Below are 18,630 nucleotides of genomic sequence, written 5' to 3' on the forward strand. Positions count from 1 at the left end.
TTTTTCCTAATGTCTATCTAAGATCTGCTTTAAGAATCTTATTAGAGAAGGGGATAGAAAATATACATAAGTTCTTCTAATGAGTATTTTATTGCCTCCACAATGAGGACAGTACAATGAAAAGATTAGGAAAACATTCAAGCTTTAGGAGTTTGGAAACCCAAATTTTCTTACTTTTCTTCAGACACCAGAACTTACAGTTCCTTAAGACCTCAAACTAGCACTATTAATACTGTGACTTCATTATTGGTTAAATGAGTTTATTCTGGGATGCCAGTAGATAATGCAATCATTTTAACAGTTGTACAAGAACAGTTCTACAAGAAAATTATCTAGAGCGTCAAATATTTAACTTAAAGCCAATTATTAAACTATGTTTGAGTTTGACCTGCCTTTATAACAAATTATCTTTTCCTACCTCGTGCTCGTACCCGAGATTCCTCTTCCTCTGCATTTTTGAGTATCTGTTTAGCATGGTTCAATGAGGATTCACATTTCAGAAGGTTTTTCACATGTGCAGCCAGTGAATCTACACTGCTTCGACCACCATCACTCTCTAACACCCCCTCTTCCTCTCTGCTATCTGTCATGCTTGTCTTGGGTGAAGAACATGGAAAGAAATTTAGAAGCACATCAGAAACTGACTCCAAGGAATTACTGTCCCATGAGCAAGAACTTGCATCACTACTTGAATCACTTTTAATGATAGTCATCATAGGGATAACAATCTTATTCCCAATGGTTCTACTATACTCTTTAGGTTCAGATCTCATTACAGATCTGGCTGCCCTATATTGTTTAAGGGTTTCATCAAATGCCACTCTGGCTTTGCCTTCTGCTTCCTGTAAAGGACTTCTAACTGTAGTTGAACTAATAAACTCCCAATTTTCAATGCCTCTCTGGCATTTCAGATTCGTCTGTGTGCTAATATCCTTCTGTATACACTTGTTGCTTGGGCTTTCTTCTGTGAATGACTGTCTCTGAGACAAATCACCATTAGATTCATCAGTTGTGAGGGGTTCTTTGAAGCAAACCATCTTCTTAGATTGTATAAATGAAATATCACTAACATCTCTGAAAGGGACAAGGGGAGCAGGAAAATTGTATCGTCTTAGTGCTATATTTTCTGCTTCCATTAAAAGTGTCTGAATCTCTTTAAGAGTTTTGGAACTGTTTTCTGTATCCCGCATTTCCTCAGAGCCAACATCTTCAAAACCAGAAGATTCTGGCTTATTTATTACAACTCTACCATCAGCCTGAGAATTTAAAGGCATATTATTTGAGATAACACTGGTGTGAGAAGAATCCAAATTATCTGTTAGCCTTTGAACATGATGTGAAACAAGTTTGTGCTTCTCACTATGTGAGTAAGTACCAGGGGTACCTGTTGATAACCCATTCATCTGATCAGCTTGCCCAAGACTGCTTGAGAACTTCAGGTTATCTTCAGCTAGATGTCTTTCTGGGAAATCCTGATGGTACAATATAGCTGGTTTCTCTCTATGTGAAAAGGAACTAGGAGGAACCACTGGTAACACAGTTTTTTTGTCAGCTGGTCCAGGAACTGATGAAACCTTCAGTGAATCTTCCCTTAGATGTTTATCTGGCAGTTCCTGTGGGTAGAAAATACTAGATTTCTCTCTGTGTGAATGGGAACTAGAAAGAGGTATTGGTATCCGAGAATTCACATCAGTTGGCTCAGCAACAGGTGAAATCTTCAGAATATCTCCACTTTGATGTCTATCTGCCAACTGCTGTTGCAAGAAAATACTAGGCTTTACTCTCTGAGGATAAGAATCAGGGAAACCTGTCAATAATGGAGCCTTCTGGTCAGCTGGCCCAATTACAGTTGAAGTCTTGGGCTTCTCTCTATGTGAGTAGGAACCAGAGGGGGTTAATGGTAACTCAGTCTTTTGACTGTCTGGTAAAATCTTGAGTTTCTCTTTATGTGAGTAAGAACTAGAAGGTCCTATTGGTATCTCAGCATTCTGATCAGCTGGTCCAGGAAGAGCAAAAACTTTCAAAGCTTCCTCAGTAAGATCTGGTAACTCCTGCTGGTAAGAAAAGATGGGACTCTCTCTATGTGAATAGGAAGCAGGGGGCACAATTCGCACACCAATGGTCTGGTCTGCTTGTCTAGGAACCCCTAAACCTTTTAAAGCATTTTCATTAGCATCTGGCAACTCTTGCTGGTAAGAAATGATGGGCTTTTCTCCATGTGAGTAAGAAGTAGAGGTTACTGGTGGTATCCCAATCTTCTGATCAGCTGGTCCAGGAACCTCAAAAACTTTCAAAGCCACCTGAGTAAGATCTGGTGACTCTTGCTGGTAAGAAATGACAGGCTTCTCTCTATATGAATAGGAACTAGGTGGTACTGTAGGTATCCCAGTCTTCTGGTCAGATGGTCCAGGAACATCTGAAACCTTCAGAGCCTCCAAAGTCAGTTGACTGTCAGGCAAGGCCTGCTGGTAGAAAATAATGGGTTTTTCGTTATATGGGAAGGAAGGAGAGGTTACTATGGGTATCCCAGTCTTCTGGTCAGCCCGTGAAGGAGTATTTGAAACATTCAGAGCCTCTTCAGTAAGGTATGAATCTGGTGAGATCTGCTGGTAGAAAACAATGGGCTTCTCTTTCTGTGAGTAGGAAGGAGAGGTTACTATAGGTATCCCAGTTTTCTGGTCACCTGTTCCAGAAACACCTGAAATTTTCAGAGCCTCTCCAGTTATATGGCTATCTGGCAACTCCTGTTGGTAGAAAATACTGGATTCCTCTCTATGTGAATAGGAACCAGAAGGTTCTGATGTCCCAGCCTTCTGGTCAGCTGGTCCAAGAACAGCTGAATCTTTCAGAGTCTCTTCAGATAAGTGACTGCTGGGTGAGGCCTGCGGGTAGAAAATACCAGGCTTCTCTCTATGTGAGTAGGAACTAGCAGGCAGTAAGAGGACCCCAGTCTTCTGGTCACTTGGCCTCGATGCAGGTGAAACTTTCAGAGCTTCTTCAGTTAGACTACCATCTGGTAACACCTGCTGATAGAAAAGACCACTTGGCTTCTCTCCAAATAAGTAAGACCGAGAGGACCCTGTTATTATCCCAGTGTTCTGGTCAGTTGTTCTAGGAAGAGCCGAAACTTTTAGAACCTCTTCAGTTAGAAGCCTGCCTGGCAACTCCTGCTGGTAAAAAGTAATGGGCTTCTCCCTGTATGAGTAGGAAGTAGAGGGTGCTGTCTGTATGCCAGTGTTCTGGTCTACTGGTCCAGGAATAGCTGAAATTTTCTGAGTCTGATCACTTAGATGACTGTCTGGCAACTCCTGCTGATAGAAAAGACTGGTCTTCCCTCCATGTGAGTAGAAAGCAGGGGGCACTATCGGTATTCCACTCTTCTGGTGAGCTAGTCCAGAAACAGCTGGAACTTTCTGAGCCTCTTTAGTTACATGACTGTCTGGCAAATCCTGTTGGTAGAAAATAACGGGCTTCTCTCTATGTAAATAAGAAGCAGAAGTTATTATAGGAATCCTGATCTTCTGCTCAGCAGGTCCAGGAGCAGCTGAAGCTTTCTGAACTTGTTCAGTTAGATGACTGTCTGGCAATTCTTGTGGGTACAAAATACCGGGTTTCTCTCTATGTGAGTAAGAAGTAGAGGGTATGACAGGAATCCTAGCCTTCTGCTCAGCCAATCCAGGAACAGATGAAACTTCTGGAACTTCGTGAATTACATGAACGTCTGGCAACTCTTGCTGGTACAAAATACTGGGCTTCTCTCTATGTGAATAGGAAGCAGAGGCTACTGTTGATATCCCAATCTTCTGCTCAGCCAATCCAGGAACAGATGAAACTTTCTGAGCCTGTTCAGTTACATGACTCTCTGGCAACTCTTGCTGGTAGAAAATATGAGGTTTCTCTCTATGTGAATAGGAAGTAGAAGGCACAGTAGGAATCCCAGTCTTCTGCTCAAGGGGTCCAGCAGCAGTTGAAACTTGCTGAACCTCTTGAATTAGATGACTGTCTGGCAACTCTTGTTGGTAGAAAATACTGGACTTCTCTCTATGTGAATAGGAAGTAGAGGGTACTGTAGGAATCCCAGTCTTCTGCTCAGCCAGTCCAGGAACAGACGAAACTTTCTGAGACTGTTCAATTAGTTGACTGTCTGACAATTCTTGCTGATACACAATACTGGGCTTCTCTCTATGTGAATAGGAAGCAGAGGGTATTGTAGGAATCCCAGTCTTCTGCTCAGCCAATCCAGGAGCAGCTGAAACTTGCTGAACTTCTTGAATTAGATGACTGTCTGGCAACTCTTGTTGGTACACAACATTAGGCTTCTCTCTCTGTGAATAGGAAGTAGAGGGTACTATCGATATCCCAGCCTTCTGCTCAACCAATCCAGGAGCAGCTGAAACTTGATGAGCCTCCTGAATTAGACGTCTGTTTGGCAATTCTGGTTGGTAGAAAATACTGGGCTTCTCTTTATTTGAGTAAGAAGGAGAGGTTACAGTAGGAACCCCAGTCTTCTGCTCAGCCAATCCAGGAGCAGCTGAAACTTTCAGAGTCTGCTCAGTTGGATGACTATCTGGCAATGTCTGTTGATAGAAAATATGAGGCTTCTCTCCATATGAGTCAGTAGAGGATAGAGTAGGCAATCCACTCTTTTGATCAACCGGTCTAGAAGAAGCCAAAACTTTCAGAGCTTCTTCAGGTAGCTGACTGTCTGGTAAGACTTGATGGTAGAAAATACCAGGCTCCTCTCCAACTGAGTAAGAACTAGCAGGTACTATTGGTTTTCCAGTCTTTTGATCAGCTAGTCCAGGAAGAACTGAAACATTCAGAGACTCTTCAGTTTGATGACTGTCTGGCAATGCCTGTGGGTAGAAAATACTGTGCTTCTCTCCAAGCGAGTAGGAACTTGGAGGAACTGTAGATAGACCTGTCTTCTGGTCACCAAGTCCAGGAACAGCTCCAGCTTTTAGAGCCTCTTCAGTTAGATGACTGTCTGGCAAGGCTTGTGGGTAGAAGATATTTGGCTTCTCTCTTTGTGAGTACGAACTAGAGGACACTGCTGCTATTCCAGTCTTCTGGTCAGCTAGGCCAGGAATAGCTGAAATTTTCAAAGTCTCTTCAGTTAGGCGACTGTCCACTAAAGTCTGCTGGTTGAGAGTATCAGTATATCCACCAATATTCTTCACTTGAGGAGACCTTCCAGCCAATTGAGGAAAGTCCTCAGGGGACAAGGATAAAGGAGATACAGTGTCTGAATCTTCAAGAAAGGTAGTGATGCCTGGTTTAAAGGTGGACTGAGGAATTTCAGCTGTGCCTCCTTTAGAAGTATCCCCTAAAGAAAAAAGGATTTGTTAATATTTTTAATATTATAAATAAATACACACACACACTTACATATATAGAATTAAAATGTATTCCTTTTATGCATTAAAAGAAATCAGGCAAGCTTTTCTTCTACTGGCCTTTACACTACCAGAAAGGACTCCAAAAGCAATAACTCACCATCAGAAGAAATAAAGATTTACAGATAAAGATGTAAATTACAAAGTGATTTATAACAACAAACTAATGTGGAAATAAATATTCAATGATAGTAATTTTTTAAAAATAGCAGCATATATATTTTATGAAATATTATGTGGAGCTTAAAATTTAGATTTTAAAGAATTTTCATTATGATGAACAAATCGTATCTACTATGGCATCTGATTTCATGCTATTTATAAGCTAATAAGTTAGCCTGTTACTGTGTCATGTATGTTGTCAGAAGAAAAAAGACTTCTCAATCAAAGACAAAATACTTTATTCCATGGGATAGTAAAGGAAAATCAACTTATTTTCAAAAATTCCCTTTCACCTAAGTCATATGAGGGCAGAGCAATATAGCCCAGATGGAGGCTATACATGCAATGGATTTAAATGATTCTCCTAATAAACACACTGTGAATAAAATATGTATTTCTAACTACATGAAACTCTAAAGACTCTAAAGGTTACACTAAAAAGTTTGAAATTAATTCTATATGACATGGGGAATTGTTGACTGATCTGATCAATACTGCAGAAACAGATTCAGGATGAGTGGAAGGAATAAAAGGTTAAGCAGTACCATCTAAAAGACCTTTCTGCAACAATGGAAACATGCTATATCTGTATTATCTAATGTGCTGTGCTTAGTCATTTAGTCACGTCTGACTCTTTGTGACCCCAGGGACTGTAGCCCACCAGGCTCCTCTGTAAGGGGATTCTCCAGGCAAGAATACTGGAGTGGGTTGCCATGCTCTCCTCCAGGAAGTCTTCCCAACCCAGGGATCAAACCCAGGTCTCTGGCATTGCAGGTGGATTCCTTCCCGTCTAAGTCACCAGGGAAGCCCAACATTGCTGGAGTGGGTAGCCTATCCCTTCTCCAGGAGATCTTCAGACCCAGGAATCAAACTGGGGTCTCCTGCATTACAGGCAAATTCTGATACTGTATTATCTAACACAGTAATTCTAAATGAAAGTAGTTCTGAGTAACGGTGAAAAATAAATAACTGCAATAAAAGTAACAAACTTTGACATTCACTTGGTGATTCAAAAAAATGAATGTTTACTCTGTTCTAGCCACTGTTCTAGATATAGGAAATAGAGCAGTAAACAAAGCTTGCATTCCAATTCTGCCTCAGACTTTACATTCTACCAAAAGAAAGCAGACAATAAATTATTAAAACTTGGTATGACAGATGGTGATAGATGATTAATATATACAGCAAACATGATCTATACCTTACACAGAGGGAAAGTAAGTTTCAAAGATGATGAAGCAACAGTGCTTTTCATTGAGAAGATCTTGTTAACTTGCAGATTCTGACTAAGTGGGTCTGGGATGAAAGCTGAAATCCTGCATTTCTAACAAGCTCCCTGATAATGCACAATACTATTGACCCTCAGACTACATTTTGAATAGTTGTACCTTAATTGACAAAAACAGGCCCTTTAACCCTTTAATTCTAACTCTTAATTCTGAACTCCTTTCACTAAAACGAATTGCCATTCTAAAACCATTAATGAGTTTTAAAACAAAAAAAAGTAGCTGAATATATGATGAAACAGGTTGAGTTAATGACTAATGATTGCAAAGAACTAAAGTACCAAGCAATAACTCTTCAAGAAAACTAAAAACAAATATAAGCTACACAGTAACTTGAGAAGGAATATGGGTTACAGAAATCTTTGTGAGGAAAAAAAAACAGCTAGAAAATTAATAAATCAACACAGACTGACAAAATGAACAACCAATGGGTCAAAGAAAAAAATCAAAAAGGAATTAAAAAATACATACCTGCAGACAAATGAAAATGGAAATATGCCATACTAAAACTTAAGAGGATACAGCAAAAAGTTCAGAGAGAAGGTTATAGCAACAAATAACTACATCAAGAAACAAGAAAAACAGCAAATAAACATCTGAACTTTACAACTCAAAGAACTAGAAAGAGAAAAATGAAGCTCCAAGTTAGAAAGGAAGGAAATAGCAAAGATCAGTCTGGAAATAAACAAAATAGAGACTAAAAAGACAGTGTAAAAGGTCAATGAAACTAAGGACTTGTTCTTTAAAAAGATAAACTGGCAGTCCTTCAGCTAGATTCCGAAGAGAAAAAAGGGACACAAATAAACTAAGAAATGAAAAAGATGTTACAAATAATAGCACAGAAATAATAAGGATAAGAGACTGCTAGGAACAATTATGGACTAACAAATTTGACAACCGAGAAGAAATGGATAAATTTCTAGAAACATATCAATACAATCTACCAAGTCTCAATCATGAAACAAGAAATCTGAACAGACTAGTAAGGAGATTGAATCAGTACTCAAAAGTATCCCAACAAATAAAAGTCCAGGTCCAGAATTTATAGAACTGAATTCTATGAAACATTCAGAGAATTAAAACCAACACTTTTCAAATTTTTCTAAAAAGTAGAAGAGAGAACACTTCCAAACTCACTTCACTAAGCCATCATTACCCTAATACCAAAATCAGACCAGGACATTACATAAAAAGAAAATTACAGGCCTGATAAATTTAGATCTAAATTGAAGACTTGATAAATTTAGACCTAAAAATCCTCCACAAAATATGAGCAAACCAAATTCAACAATACATGAAAGGGGTGCTATACCATAATCAAGTGGAAATTATTCCAGGGAACATTAACAAATCAATCAGTGAAATACACTTTGTTAACAAAATAAAGGATAAATTATATGATCTCAATATACACAGAAAAAGCATTTGACAAGATTTACTACCCACTTATAATAAGAATTCTCAACAAAAGGGATATACAAGGAATGCACCTCAACATAAAGGTTATAAAAGATCACATTCAAGGGTGAAAAGCTAAATACTTTTCCTCTAACATTGGGAAGAAGACAAGGATGCTCATTCTCATCACTTTTACTCAGCTTAGTTTCGGAAGTCCTAGTGGAGTAATTAGGCAAGAAAAAGAAATAAAAGGTATCCAAGTCAGAAAAGAAGAAAAGCTGTCTCTACTGCAGGTAACATGATGCTATATATAGAAAACCCTAAAGACTCCGACAACAAAAAAAATGAATTCAATAAAGTTGTGAGATACAAAATCACTATACAAAAAAAGTTACATTTCTATGCAGTAAATATGAATGATCAGAAAACAAAATTAAGAAAACAATCACACTTACAATTGCATCAAAAAGAATAAAATACCTAGGAATAAATTTAACCAAGGAGGTGAAAGATCTGTATGCTGAAAACTATAAATAAGACACAGTTGAAAGTAATGGAAGACCCAAAGAAATGGAAAGACAATCTGTACTTCGGGACTTCCTGAAAGTCAAGTGTGCCTTTAGGAATTATCATTACAAACAAAGCTAGTGGAGGTGATGGAATTCCAGTTGAGCTATTTCAAATCGCTGCACTCAATATGCCAGCAAATTTGGAAAACTCAGCAGAAGCCACAGGACTGGAAAAGGTCAGTTTTCATTCCAACCCCAAAAAAAGGCAATGCCAAAGAATGTTCAAACTACCACACAATCACACTCATCTCACACGCTAGCAAATTAATGCCTGAAATTGTCTAAGCCAGGCTTCAATAGTACTTGAACGAAGAACTTCCAGATGTTCAACCTGGTTTTAGAAAAGGCAGAGGAACCAGAGATCAAATTGCCAACATCTGCTGGATCATCAAAAAAGCAAGAAAGTTCCAGAAAAACATCTATTTCTACTTTATTGACTACACCAAAGCCTTTGACTGTGTGGATCACAACAAACTGGGAGAAATTCTTCAAGAGATGGGAATACCAGACCACCTTACCTGCCTCCTAAGAAATCTGTGTGCAGGTCAAGAAGCAACAGTTAGAATCAGACATGGAACAACAGACTGGTCCAAAATTGGGAAAGGAGTACAACAAGTACGTATATTGTCACGCTGCTTATTTAACTTATATGCAGAGTACATCATGTGAAATGCTGGGCTGGATGAAGCACAAGCTGGAATCAAGACTGCTGGGAGAAATAACAATAATTTCAGATATACAGATGACACAACCCTTTGGCAGAAAGCAAAGAACTAAAGAGCCTCTTGATGAAAGAGGCGAGTGAAAAAGCTGGCTTAAAATTCAATGTTCAAAAAACTAAGATCCAGTCCCATCACTCCATGGAAAATAGTTGGGGAAACACTGGAAACAGTGGCAGACTTTATTTTGGGGGGCTCCAAAATCACTGCAGATAATGACTGCAACCATGAAATTAAAAGACGCTTGCTCCTTGGAAGAAAAGCTATGACCAGCCTAGACAGCATATTAAAAAGCAGAGATATTACTTTGCTGACAAAAGTCTGTCTAGTCAAAGCTATGGTTTTTCCAGTAGTCATGTATGGATGTGAGAGCTGGACCATAAAAAAAGCTAAGGGCCGAAGAACTGATGCTTTTGAACTGTGGCATTGGAGAAGACTCTTGAGAGTCCCTTGGACTGCAAGATCAAACCAGTCAATCCTAAAGGAAATCAGTCCTGAATATTCACTGGAAGGACTGATACTGAAGCTGAAGCTCCAACAGTTTGGCCACCTGATGGGAAGTACTGACTCATTGGAAAAGACCCTGATGCTGGGAAAAAGTGAAGGCAGGAGGAGAAAAGGATGACAGAGGATGAGATGGTTGGATGGCATCATCGACTGGATGGACGTGAGTTTGAGCAAGCTCCAGGAGTTGGTGAGGGACAGGGAAGCCTGGCATGCTGCAGAGCATGGGGTCACCAAGAGACGGACACAACTGAGCAACTGAACGGAACTGAACAAGAAGATGAAAACAGGAGACAGTAAAAGAGAACTGAGTTAAAACCATAGGCAGAGGAGGGGAGAATGGATGGAGATCACAGTAAGGGAGGCTCTACACATACCAAAGCCTCTGGTTTCCAGTGAATTCGGAAGATCCATACTGCAGGAGAAACATTAGATTTACTTAAATTACTAGACAGGACTTCCCTGGTGGTCCAGTTGTTAAGAATCCGCCTGCCAATTCAGGGGACACAGGTTGAATCCCTAGTCTGGGAAGATTCCACATGTCACATGGCAACTGAGCCCAGTCTCCACAAGTACTGAGCCCTTGCATTACAACTACTGAGCCCACATGTCCCAGAGGCAGTGCGCCGCAGCTAGAGAAGGAAGCCACTGCAATGAGAAGCCTGTACACCACAACTAGAGACAAGCCCACATGCACCCACAAAAACCCAGCACAGCCAAAAATAAATAAATACGTTTTTTAAGAAAAATTTTAATAATCAGACAAGCAAAACAATAACAAATATTTTCAGCACCAGAGAAGCAATTAGTATCCAGGGCTACAACAATATATTATCTAAAATGTCCAGTTTATAAAAACATTGAGACATACAAAGAAAAAGTGAACTATTCATAGAAAAAAAATAAGTAACCAATAGAAACTGCCTTTAAGGAGACCCACATGTTGGATTTGGCCAGCAAAGATTTCAAAGCAGTTATTATAAATGTGCTCAAAGAAGAAAAGAAAATCATGCTTAAAAACTAAAAGAAGGTAATGGCAATGTCTCATAAATATAAAGTAAGGTTATAGTACTTATTATAAATGAACCAAATGGAAGTTCAACTTCCATTTGGGGCTGAAAAGTATTACTGAAATGAAAAACTTCCTAGAGGCTCAACGGTAAACAGGGACATACAGAAGAATCAGTGAATGTGATGATAACAGAGACTATGCAGGATGAAGGACAGCCCCCCAAAAGAATAAATGAATATGAACAAAGGCTCAGAGAGCTATTAAACAAGATTAAGTACGCTGACACATGTATAATGGGGGATTATCTGAGGCAGAAAAGAGGAAAAAAAAAATACTCAAAGGAAATAATGTTTGAAAACTTTCCAAATTTGATGAAAAACATCCTATATATCTAACAATCCAAGTGAACTCAATGTAAGATAAACAGACACATCATAATCAAAATGTTGAAAGAGGATACTCTGAAAACAGTAAGAAAAACCAAGTCACATACAATGGAACATTAATAAGAGTTAACAGTTGATTGGTCATCAGAAACAATAAATAAAGGTAGAATACAGAGGAAAGACATATTCAAAGTACTGAAAGAAAATATCTGTCAACTAAGAATTCAAAATCCAGCAAAACTCTTCCAAACATATACAAATATTTCCAGATATATACAAACTGAGAGCAATTGTTGGTAGCAGGACCACCTTACAAGAAATACAAAAGGAAGTTCTTCAGGTTGAAAGCAAGTGATACCAAACAGTAATTCGAATTTACATAACAAAACAAATAGTGCTAGTAAAGATAATTATATTAGGCAATTAGAAAAAAACGGGATACTTGCATATTTTCCTTTCTTCCAACAAATTTTAAAAGAACGTTTACATAAAACAACATATCTAATTGTATTATTGGAGCTATAACACACAGAAATGTGACATATTTGACAATAACAAAAGGAGGTACATGAGAACAAAGAGTACAGCAAGAAATGACACTGGATGATAACAAGTCCACAGGAACAAATAAAAAATAAAAAACGGTAACTTCAAATACAAATGCAATAAGCCCTAAAAAACAAATGTTTGTGCTCTCTAAGCTTTTTTAAAAGCCATAAAATTATATAAATAATTATGACAATGTAATAATGTACTCCTTGGTTTGTAACATATAGGTATATTATATATCAAAAGAATAGCAAATACAGGGAGTGAACAGATCTATATAGCAGAAACACCTCTTTATCACACTAGAATTCAGTTAGTATAAATTTGGGGCATATTCTGGTAAGTTAAAATAAATTTTCTAAGTCCTAGAACAACCACTAATAATACTGTTAATTAGCTAGAAAACTATTAAAGAAGTTAAAATACTGGAAAATATTCACTTAATGCAATGAAAGCCAGTAAAAGAGGAAAGAAAAAAAAAGACATATGAGACAGATGGAAAACAAAAAGTAAATCAGCAAATATAAACCCAATCTTATCAATAATTACATTAAATGTGAAGGGATTAAACAATCACATTAAAAGGCAAAGACTATCATTCTGGAATTAAGAAATAAAGATACAACTGTAAGTTACTTATAAGACATAAACCTGAGCTTCAAAAAATAAGCAGACCAAAAGTAAAGGGATGAGTAAAGATGACATTCAAGCAGCAACCATTAAGTGGGATGTCAGCACTGATATAAGACAAAGTAGACTTTAAAACAAAACAAACCAAAAAATGCTTCTAGAATTAAAGAGGGACAACGTATAACAACCAAAGGCCCAATTCATCAGGACTATATAACAATTAGAAACATAGATTCACTTAATATCAAAATACATAAAGCAATTATGACAGAAAAGGGAGAAATAAACAATAATAGTTGGAGATTTCAATACCCTACTTTCAAAAATGGAGAAAATTAGCAGAAGATCAACAAGGATACAGAAGACTTGAACACTATCAACCCATTGGAACTAAGACACATGTATAGAACACACCACCTAACAACAGAATGCACATTCTTCTCAAGTGCAAATCATACATTCTACAGGATAAACTATACCGCAGGACATAAAACATGCCTCAACAAAGTTTAAAAGAACTCCTACAATTATATTAGGAAACAAGTTGGATGAATTAAAACAAAAACACAACAAACCAAAAGTTAATGCGTGCAGTCAGTCTTTAGAAATCTATCAACATAAATACCGATATTAAAAAGAAAAATCTCAAATCAATAACTTAACCTTTTATCATAAGAAACAATAAAAACCACAAACTAAAACTGAAGCAAATGAAAGAAAGGAAATAAAAAGAGATTTAAGAAGTAGAAAAAACAGATTAGAAAAAGAGGAGAAATCAAAATTTCTTCAAAAAGATCAACAATATGTGGGACAAAATTTAGCTAGACTCACAAAAAGAGAAAGAGAAAGAAAACTCAAATTACTTCTAACTCAACTTATGACACCAGTGTTACTTTTGTACCAAAACCTAGCCAAAAAAAAAAAGCCAAGAAATTTACACATCAATATCTATTATGAATCACAAAATTCCCCCCAAAAAAATCACTGGTAAAATGAATCCAATAGCACACACAAGGATTATACACCATAACCAAGTACAATTATAACCAAGAAAGCAAAGTTGACTCAACATCTGAAAATTCATTAATAATGCTTCATAATATTAAAGAACAAAAATCATACATACAACCACCGTTTTAAAAATACAGAAAAAGTGTCTGACAAAATCTAACACCCTTTACATGATAAATGCACTCTGCTGCTGCTGCTAAGTTGCTTCAGTCGTGTCTGACTCTGTGCGACCCCGTAGACTCTGTAGACCCCACCAGGCTCCCCCGGTCCTGGGATTCTCCAAGCAAGAACACTGGAGTGGGTTGCCATTTCCTTCTCCAATGCATGAAAGTGAGAAGTAAAAAGTGAAGTCGCTCAGTCGTGTCCGACTCTTTGCAACCCCATGGACTGCAGCCTACTAGGCTCCTCCATACACGGGATTTTCCCAGCAAGAGTACTGGAGTGGGGTGCCATTGCCTTCTCTGATAAATGCACTCTAGAAACTACAAATAAAAAACAATTTCCCCAACCTGATAAAAGGCATCTACAAAAACCCCTCAGCTAACACAGTAAAAGACGTTCCCACAAAGACCTGCAGAAGACTGCTCTTGCCACTTACAGGCAACACTGTACTGAAGGTTCTTGTCAAGGCAACTGGGGAAATATACAAAAAAGAATACATTCTAGAAAGGAAGAAGACATCTCTATTTGCAGATGACACTGGCTTGTATACAAAAATAAGAAAACCACACAAAAAATTATTAGGAATAACAAAGAGGTAGGTCAGCAAGGTTGCCAGCTACAAGATGAACATACAAAATTAAACTTTATTTCTATATACTAGCAGTGACTATTCCAAAAATGAAATTAAGAAAACATTTCCATCTATAGTAACATCAAAAAGATTTAAAGACTTGAAATTAATTTAAAAAGGACATACAAGAGTTGTATGCTGAAAATTACAAAACGTTGTTGAAAGAAATGAAGACCTAAATAAACAAAAAGAAATCCCACATGCGCAGATCAAAATATGCAATATTTTTAATATGGCAATATTCTCAAAAAAATCTACAAATTCAAAGAAATCTGATACCTGCTACACCATTAATAAAAATTAAAAAACATTATTTTAAGTAAAATGAATCAGTCACAGACAAACACTTATATGAGGTACCTCGAGTACTCAAATTCACAGCAGAGGTGAAAAGTAGAACCATGGTTGACGGGGAAGTAGGAGGGAATGGGGAGTTATCCTTTAATATTTAGATACAGAGTTCCAGTTTTACAAGATGAAAGAGCTTTGTGAATGCATGACATTGTTTACATGACAATGTGAATGTATTTAATGCCAATGAACTATATATATAAAAATAGCTAACATGAAACATTATCAGTATTTTACCACTACTTAAAACTAACTTCAAAAAAGAAAAACAGATAAAATAAAACTTTGTCAAAATTAAAAATTCTGTGAAGTCAATACCATCAAGTAAGTGAACCGATAACTCAACAGGAGTGGGAGAATTTTTCCAAATAACATATCTAATAAGGGACCTGTATCCAGAATATACAAAGAACTCTTAAAATGTAGTAACAAAAAGTTAATAAACCAATTAAAAAGTGAGTGAGGATTTTAATAGACATTTCTCCAAAGAAGATATATAACTGTCCAATAAGCACAACAAAAGATGGTCAACATCATTAGCCATTCAGTTCAGTTCAGTTGCTCAGTCGTGTCCAACTCTTCACGACCCCATGAATCATAGCATGCCAGGCCTCCCTGTCCATCACCAACTCCCAGAGTTCACTCAAACTCATGTCCATCGAGTCGGTGATGCCATCCAGCAATCTCATCCTCTGTCGTCCCCTTCTCCTCCTGCCCCCAATCCCTCCAAGCATCAGAGTCTTCTCCAATGAGTCAACTCTTTGCATGAGGTAGGCAAAGTATTAGAGTTTCAGCTTCAGCATCATTCCTTCCAATGAACACCCAGGACTGATCTCCTTTAGGATGGAGTGGTTGGATCTCCTTGCAGTCCAAGGGACTCAGAAGAGTCTTCTCCAACACCACAGTTCAAAAGCATCAATTCTTCACATGTATGGATGTGAGAGTGTGTCCAACTCTCACATCTATATATGACCACTGGAAAAACCATAACCTTGACTAGACGGACCTTTGTTGGCAAAGTAATATCTCTGCTTTTCAATATACTATCTAGGTTGGTCATAACTTTTCTTCCAAGGAGTAAGCGTCTTAATTTCATGGCTGCAATCACCATCTGCAGTGATTTTGGAGCCCCAAAAAATAAAGTCTGACACTGTTCCCACTGTTTCCCCATCTATTTCCCATGAAGTGATGGGACTGGATGCCATGATCTTCGTTTTCTGAATGTTGAGCTTTAAGCCAGCTTTTTCACTCTCCTCTTTCACTTTCATCAAGAGGCTTTTTAGTTCCTCTTCACTTTCTGCCATAAGGGTGGTGTCATCTACATATCTGAGGTTATCGATATTTCTCCCGGAAATCTTGATTCCAGCTTGTGCTTCATCCAGCCCAGCGTTTCTATTGATGTCCTCTGCATAGAAGTTAAATAAGCAGGGTGACAACATACTGCCTTGATGTACTCCTTTTCCTATTTGGAACCAGTCTGTTGTTCCATGTCCAGTTCTAACTGTTGCTTCCTGACCTGCATATAGGTTTCTCAAGAGGCAGGTCAGGTGGTCTGGTATTCCCATCTCTTTCAGAATTTTCCACAGTTTGTTGTGGTCCACACAGTCAAAGGCTTTGGCATAGTCAATAAAGCAGAAATAGATGTTTTTCTGGAACTCTCTTGCTTTTTCGATGATCCAACCAATGTTGGCAATTTGATCTCTGGTCCCTCTGCCTTTTCTAAAACCAGCATGAACATCTGGAAGTTCACAGTTCATGTACTGCTGAAGCCTGGCTTGGAGAATTTTGAGCATTACTTTACTAGCATGTGAGATGAGTACAATTGTGCGGCAGTTTGAGCATTCTTTGGCATTGCCTTTCTTTGGGATTGGAATAGGGAAACAAAAAACAAAACCACAGATACTACTGCACACCTACCAGGAGGGCTATAGTAAAAAAGACAGAAATGCAAGTGTCACTGAGGATGCAAAGAAATCAGAACGCTCATAATGCTGCTGGGAAGGTAATATAGTGCTCATTCTCTGGAAAACAGTTTAGCAGATATTCAAAATTTTAAACATTGTTACCTTGAACCAGAAATTCCCACTCATGGATACACACCAAAGAGAAATAAAAATAAATACACAAAGCCCTGTATATGAATGTTCATATAGCAGCATTATTCTTAATGATCATAAAGTGGAAACAGCCCAAATGTCCATCAACTGATGAAAAGGAAAACAAAATGTGATATAGCTACACTATGAACTATTATTTGGCAATAAAAATGGTTCTGATATATGCTATAACATGGATGAATGTTGAAGATGTACCCAGTAAAAAGAAGCTGGCCACAAAAGATCTCATACTGTATGATTTCACTTACATGAAAATGTCCAGGATAGTCATCAACCTCAGCTCTTCGAACTACCTGCCAATCCACCCTTTTAACCTTGGTCAGTTCCATCCCCTACTCACTTTAACATAAATTCTAAGCCTTCACCAAGCCATTCTTCTCAAGTCCCCTCACCCACCTCCACAACTCTCTACCTCCCTCTGCAGACAATCTTGCTTTCTACCTCAAAATTAATTTCTCAGTCTCCTCTCTATAAACTTCTATCTGCTCCTGTGTTCATTCAGTTTCCTTTTTCCTTCAAGTCACAAAAAGGAATATAGAAACAAACTGACTTTAGTATCAGACTCCTCCATGTAATTCAGTTAGAAACATTGTCATGAAGAACTCAATGAAAAATCAAATGGTTCATCTAATAAAATACCTGAGGATTTATAAATATACCTAATCCAAAGTTAACATCATTGCAGTTCAAAAGTTAAAAATTAATTAGGCATAACAAGCTAGTTATAAAGACAATATATCCTTCTCTACGAACCTGTTAAACGTCTGACAGTCCTTGACGCGGTGTCAGGAGATACCCGTAACATTCTGAGATTTGAAGAGTGATATTCCAAATCTCTAGCTGGCTCACGAGGAACGAATGGAGGCAACACAGATGAAAAAGATTCATTAATGTCCGTATTGGAAGGACATACCTATGAAAAAGAGGAAGATTAACTTCAGACTTCATCTACTAACAAATAAACCTTGTTTTTATGAAAATGAATGCTAAACAGTTATACCAGGTTCCTTAAGATCATACTCTTAACTCTCCTGAATTCATATATAGGTCATATCTTCTTTGGTTAATTCCAAGATGGCTCTACAAATTATTCTGAGGGTTTTCAAGTCAACCTGCACAGAATATTACAGATAGGAGACATAATAGTGTTCTATACTCAGAAGTTTGATCCTGACAATAATTGTATCAACACTGCAGGATCTGAACTATTATAATACTCTTGAGAAGCTCAAGGGTTTTTTTTTTTCCTTAAGTAGGAAAGATATGCTAGGGTAAGGAAAGAGATAAGAACAGAAATATTTTCAAGAAATTCACAAATGTTTAGAAGAAAAATAAAAGCACCAAAGAACTGGATCTGTGATCAGTTACCAAAAAACATAAGTCCTCAAATTTCTTGAAACAAAAGTAGTAGGAAATATAAATTGATGAAATAAAAGTTAAATGCTGAAAAGGAAGTTTCTGAAGTTTCATGGCTTTCCAGCAAGTCCTTGCTAAAAAAGAAATTAGAAACTATTATTAGTGATGTTGGTACACAAATATATACAACTCTTCATCAAATTCATAGCATACTGACTTATATTCATATATGAGTAAACATATACTCTCAATAAAAACAACATACCACTTTTAGGTTTATTTTCCTAAAATATTATTCCGGTGCTGCTCTCCCAGGACAGAGTCTGAAATTTTTCTATCGTCTTTATGAAAGCTTTTTCATTGTGTAGTAACAAACATTCTTATAAAGCTG

The 18,630-nt window shown here is 37.5% G+C and overlaps 1 protein-coding gene across 1 annotated transcript in view; it reads right to left on the bottom strand.

Moving 5' to 3' along the window:
• ALMS1 (ALMS1 centrosome and basal body associated protein) overlaps window positions 1-18,630 on the bottom strand; it is a 187,916-nt gene that overhangs the window by 115,986 nt on the left and 53,300 nt on the right. The window contains exons 7-8 of the mRNA XM_052649083.1: window positions 17,637-17,796; window positions 419-5,326 (exon numbers count right to left, since the gene is read on the bottom strand). Of these exons, the coding sequence (XP_052505043.1) occupies window positions 419-5,326; window positions 17,637-17,796 (5,068 nt within the window). The remainder of the gene's footprint in view (window positions 1-418; window positions 5,327-17,636; window positions 17,797-18,630) is intronic.

The sequence above is a fragment of the Budorcas taxicolor genome, chromosome 11 (assembly GCF_023091745.1).
Source record: "Budorcas taxicolor isolate Tak-1 chromosome 11, Takin1.1, whole genome shotgun sequence".
In the NCBI taxonomy this organism is placed as follows: Eukaryota; Metazoa; Chordata; class Mammalia; order Artiodactyla; family Bovidae; genus Budorcas; species Budorcas taxicolor.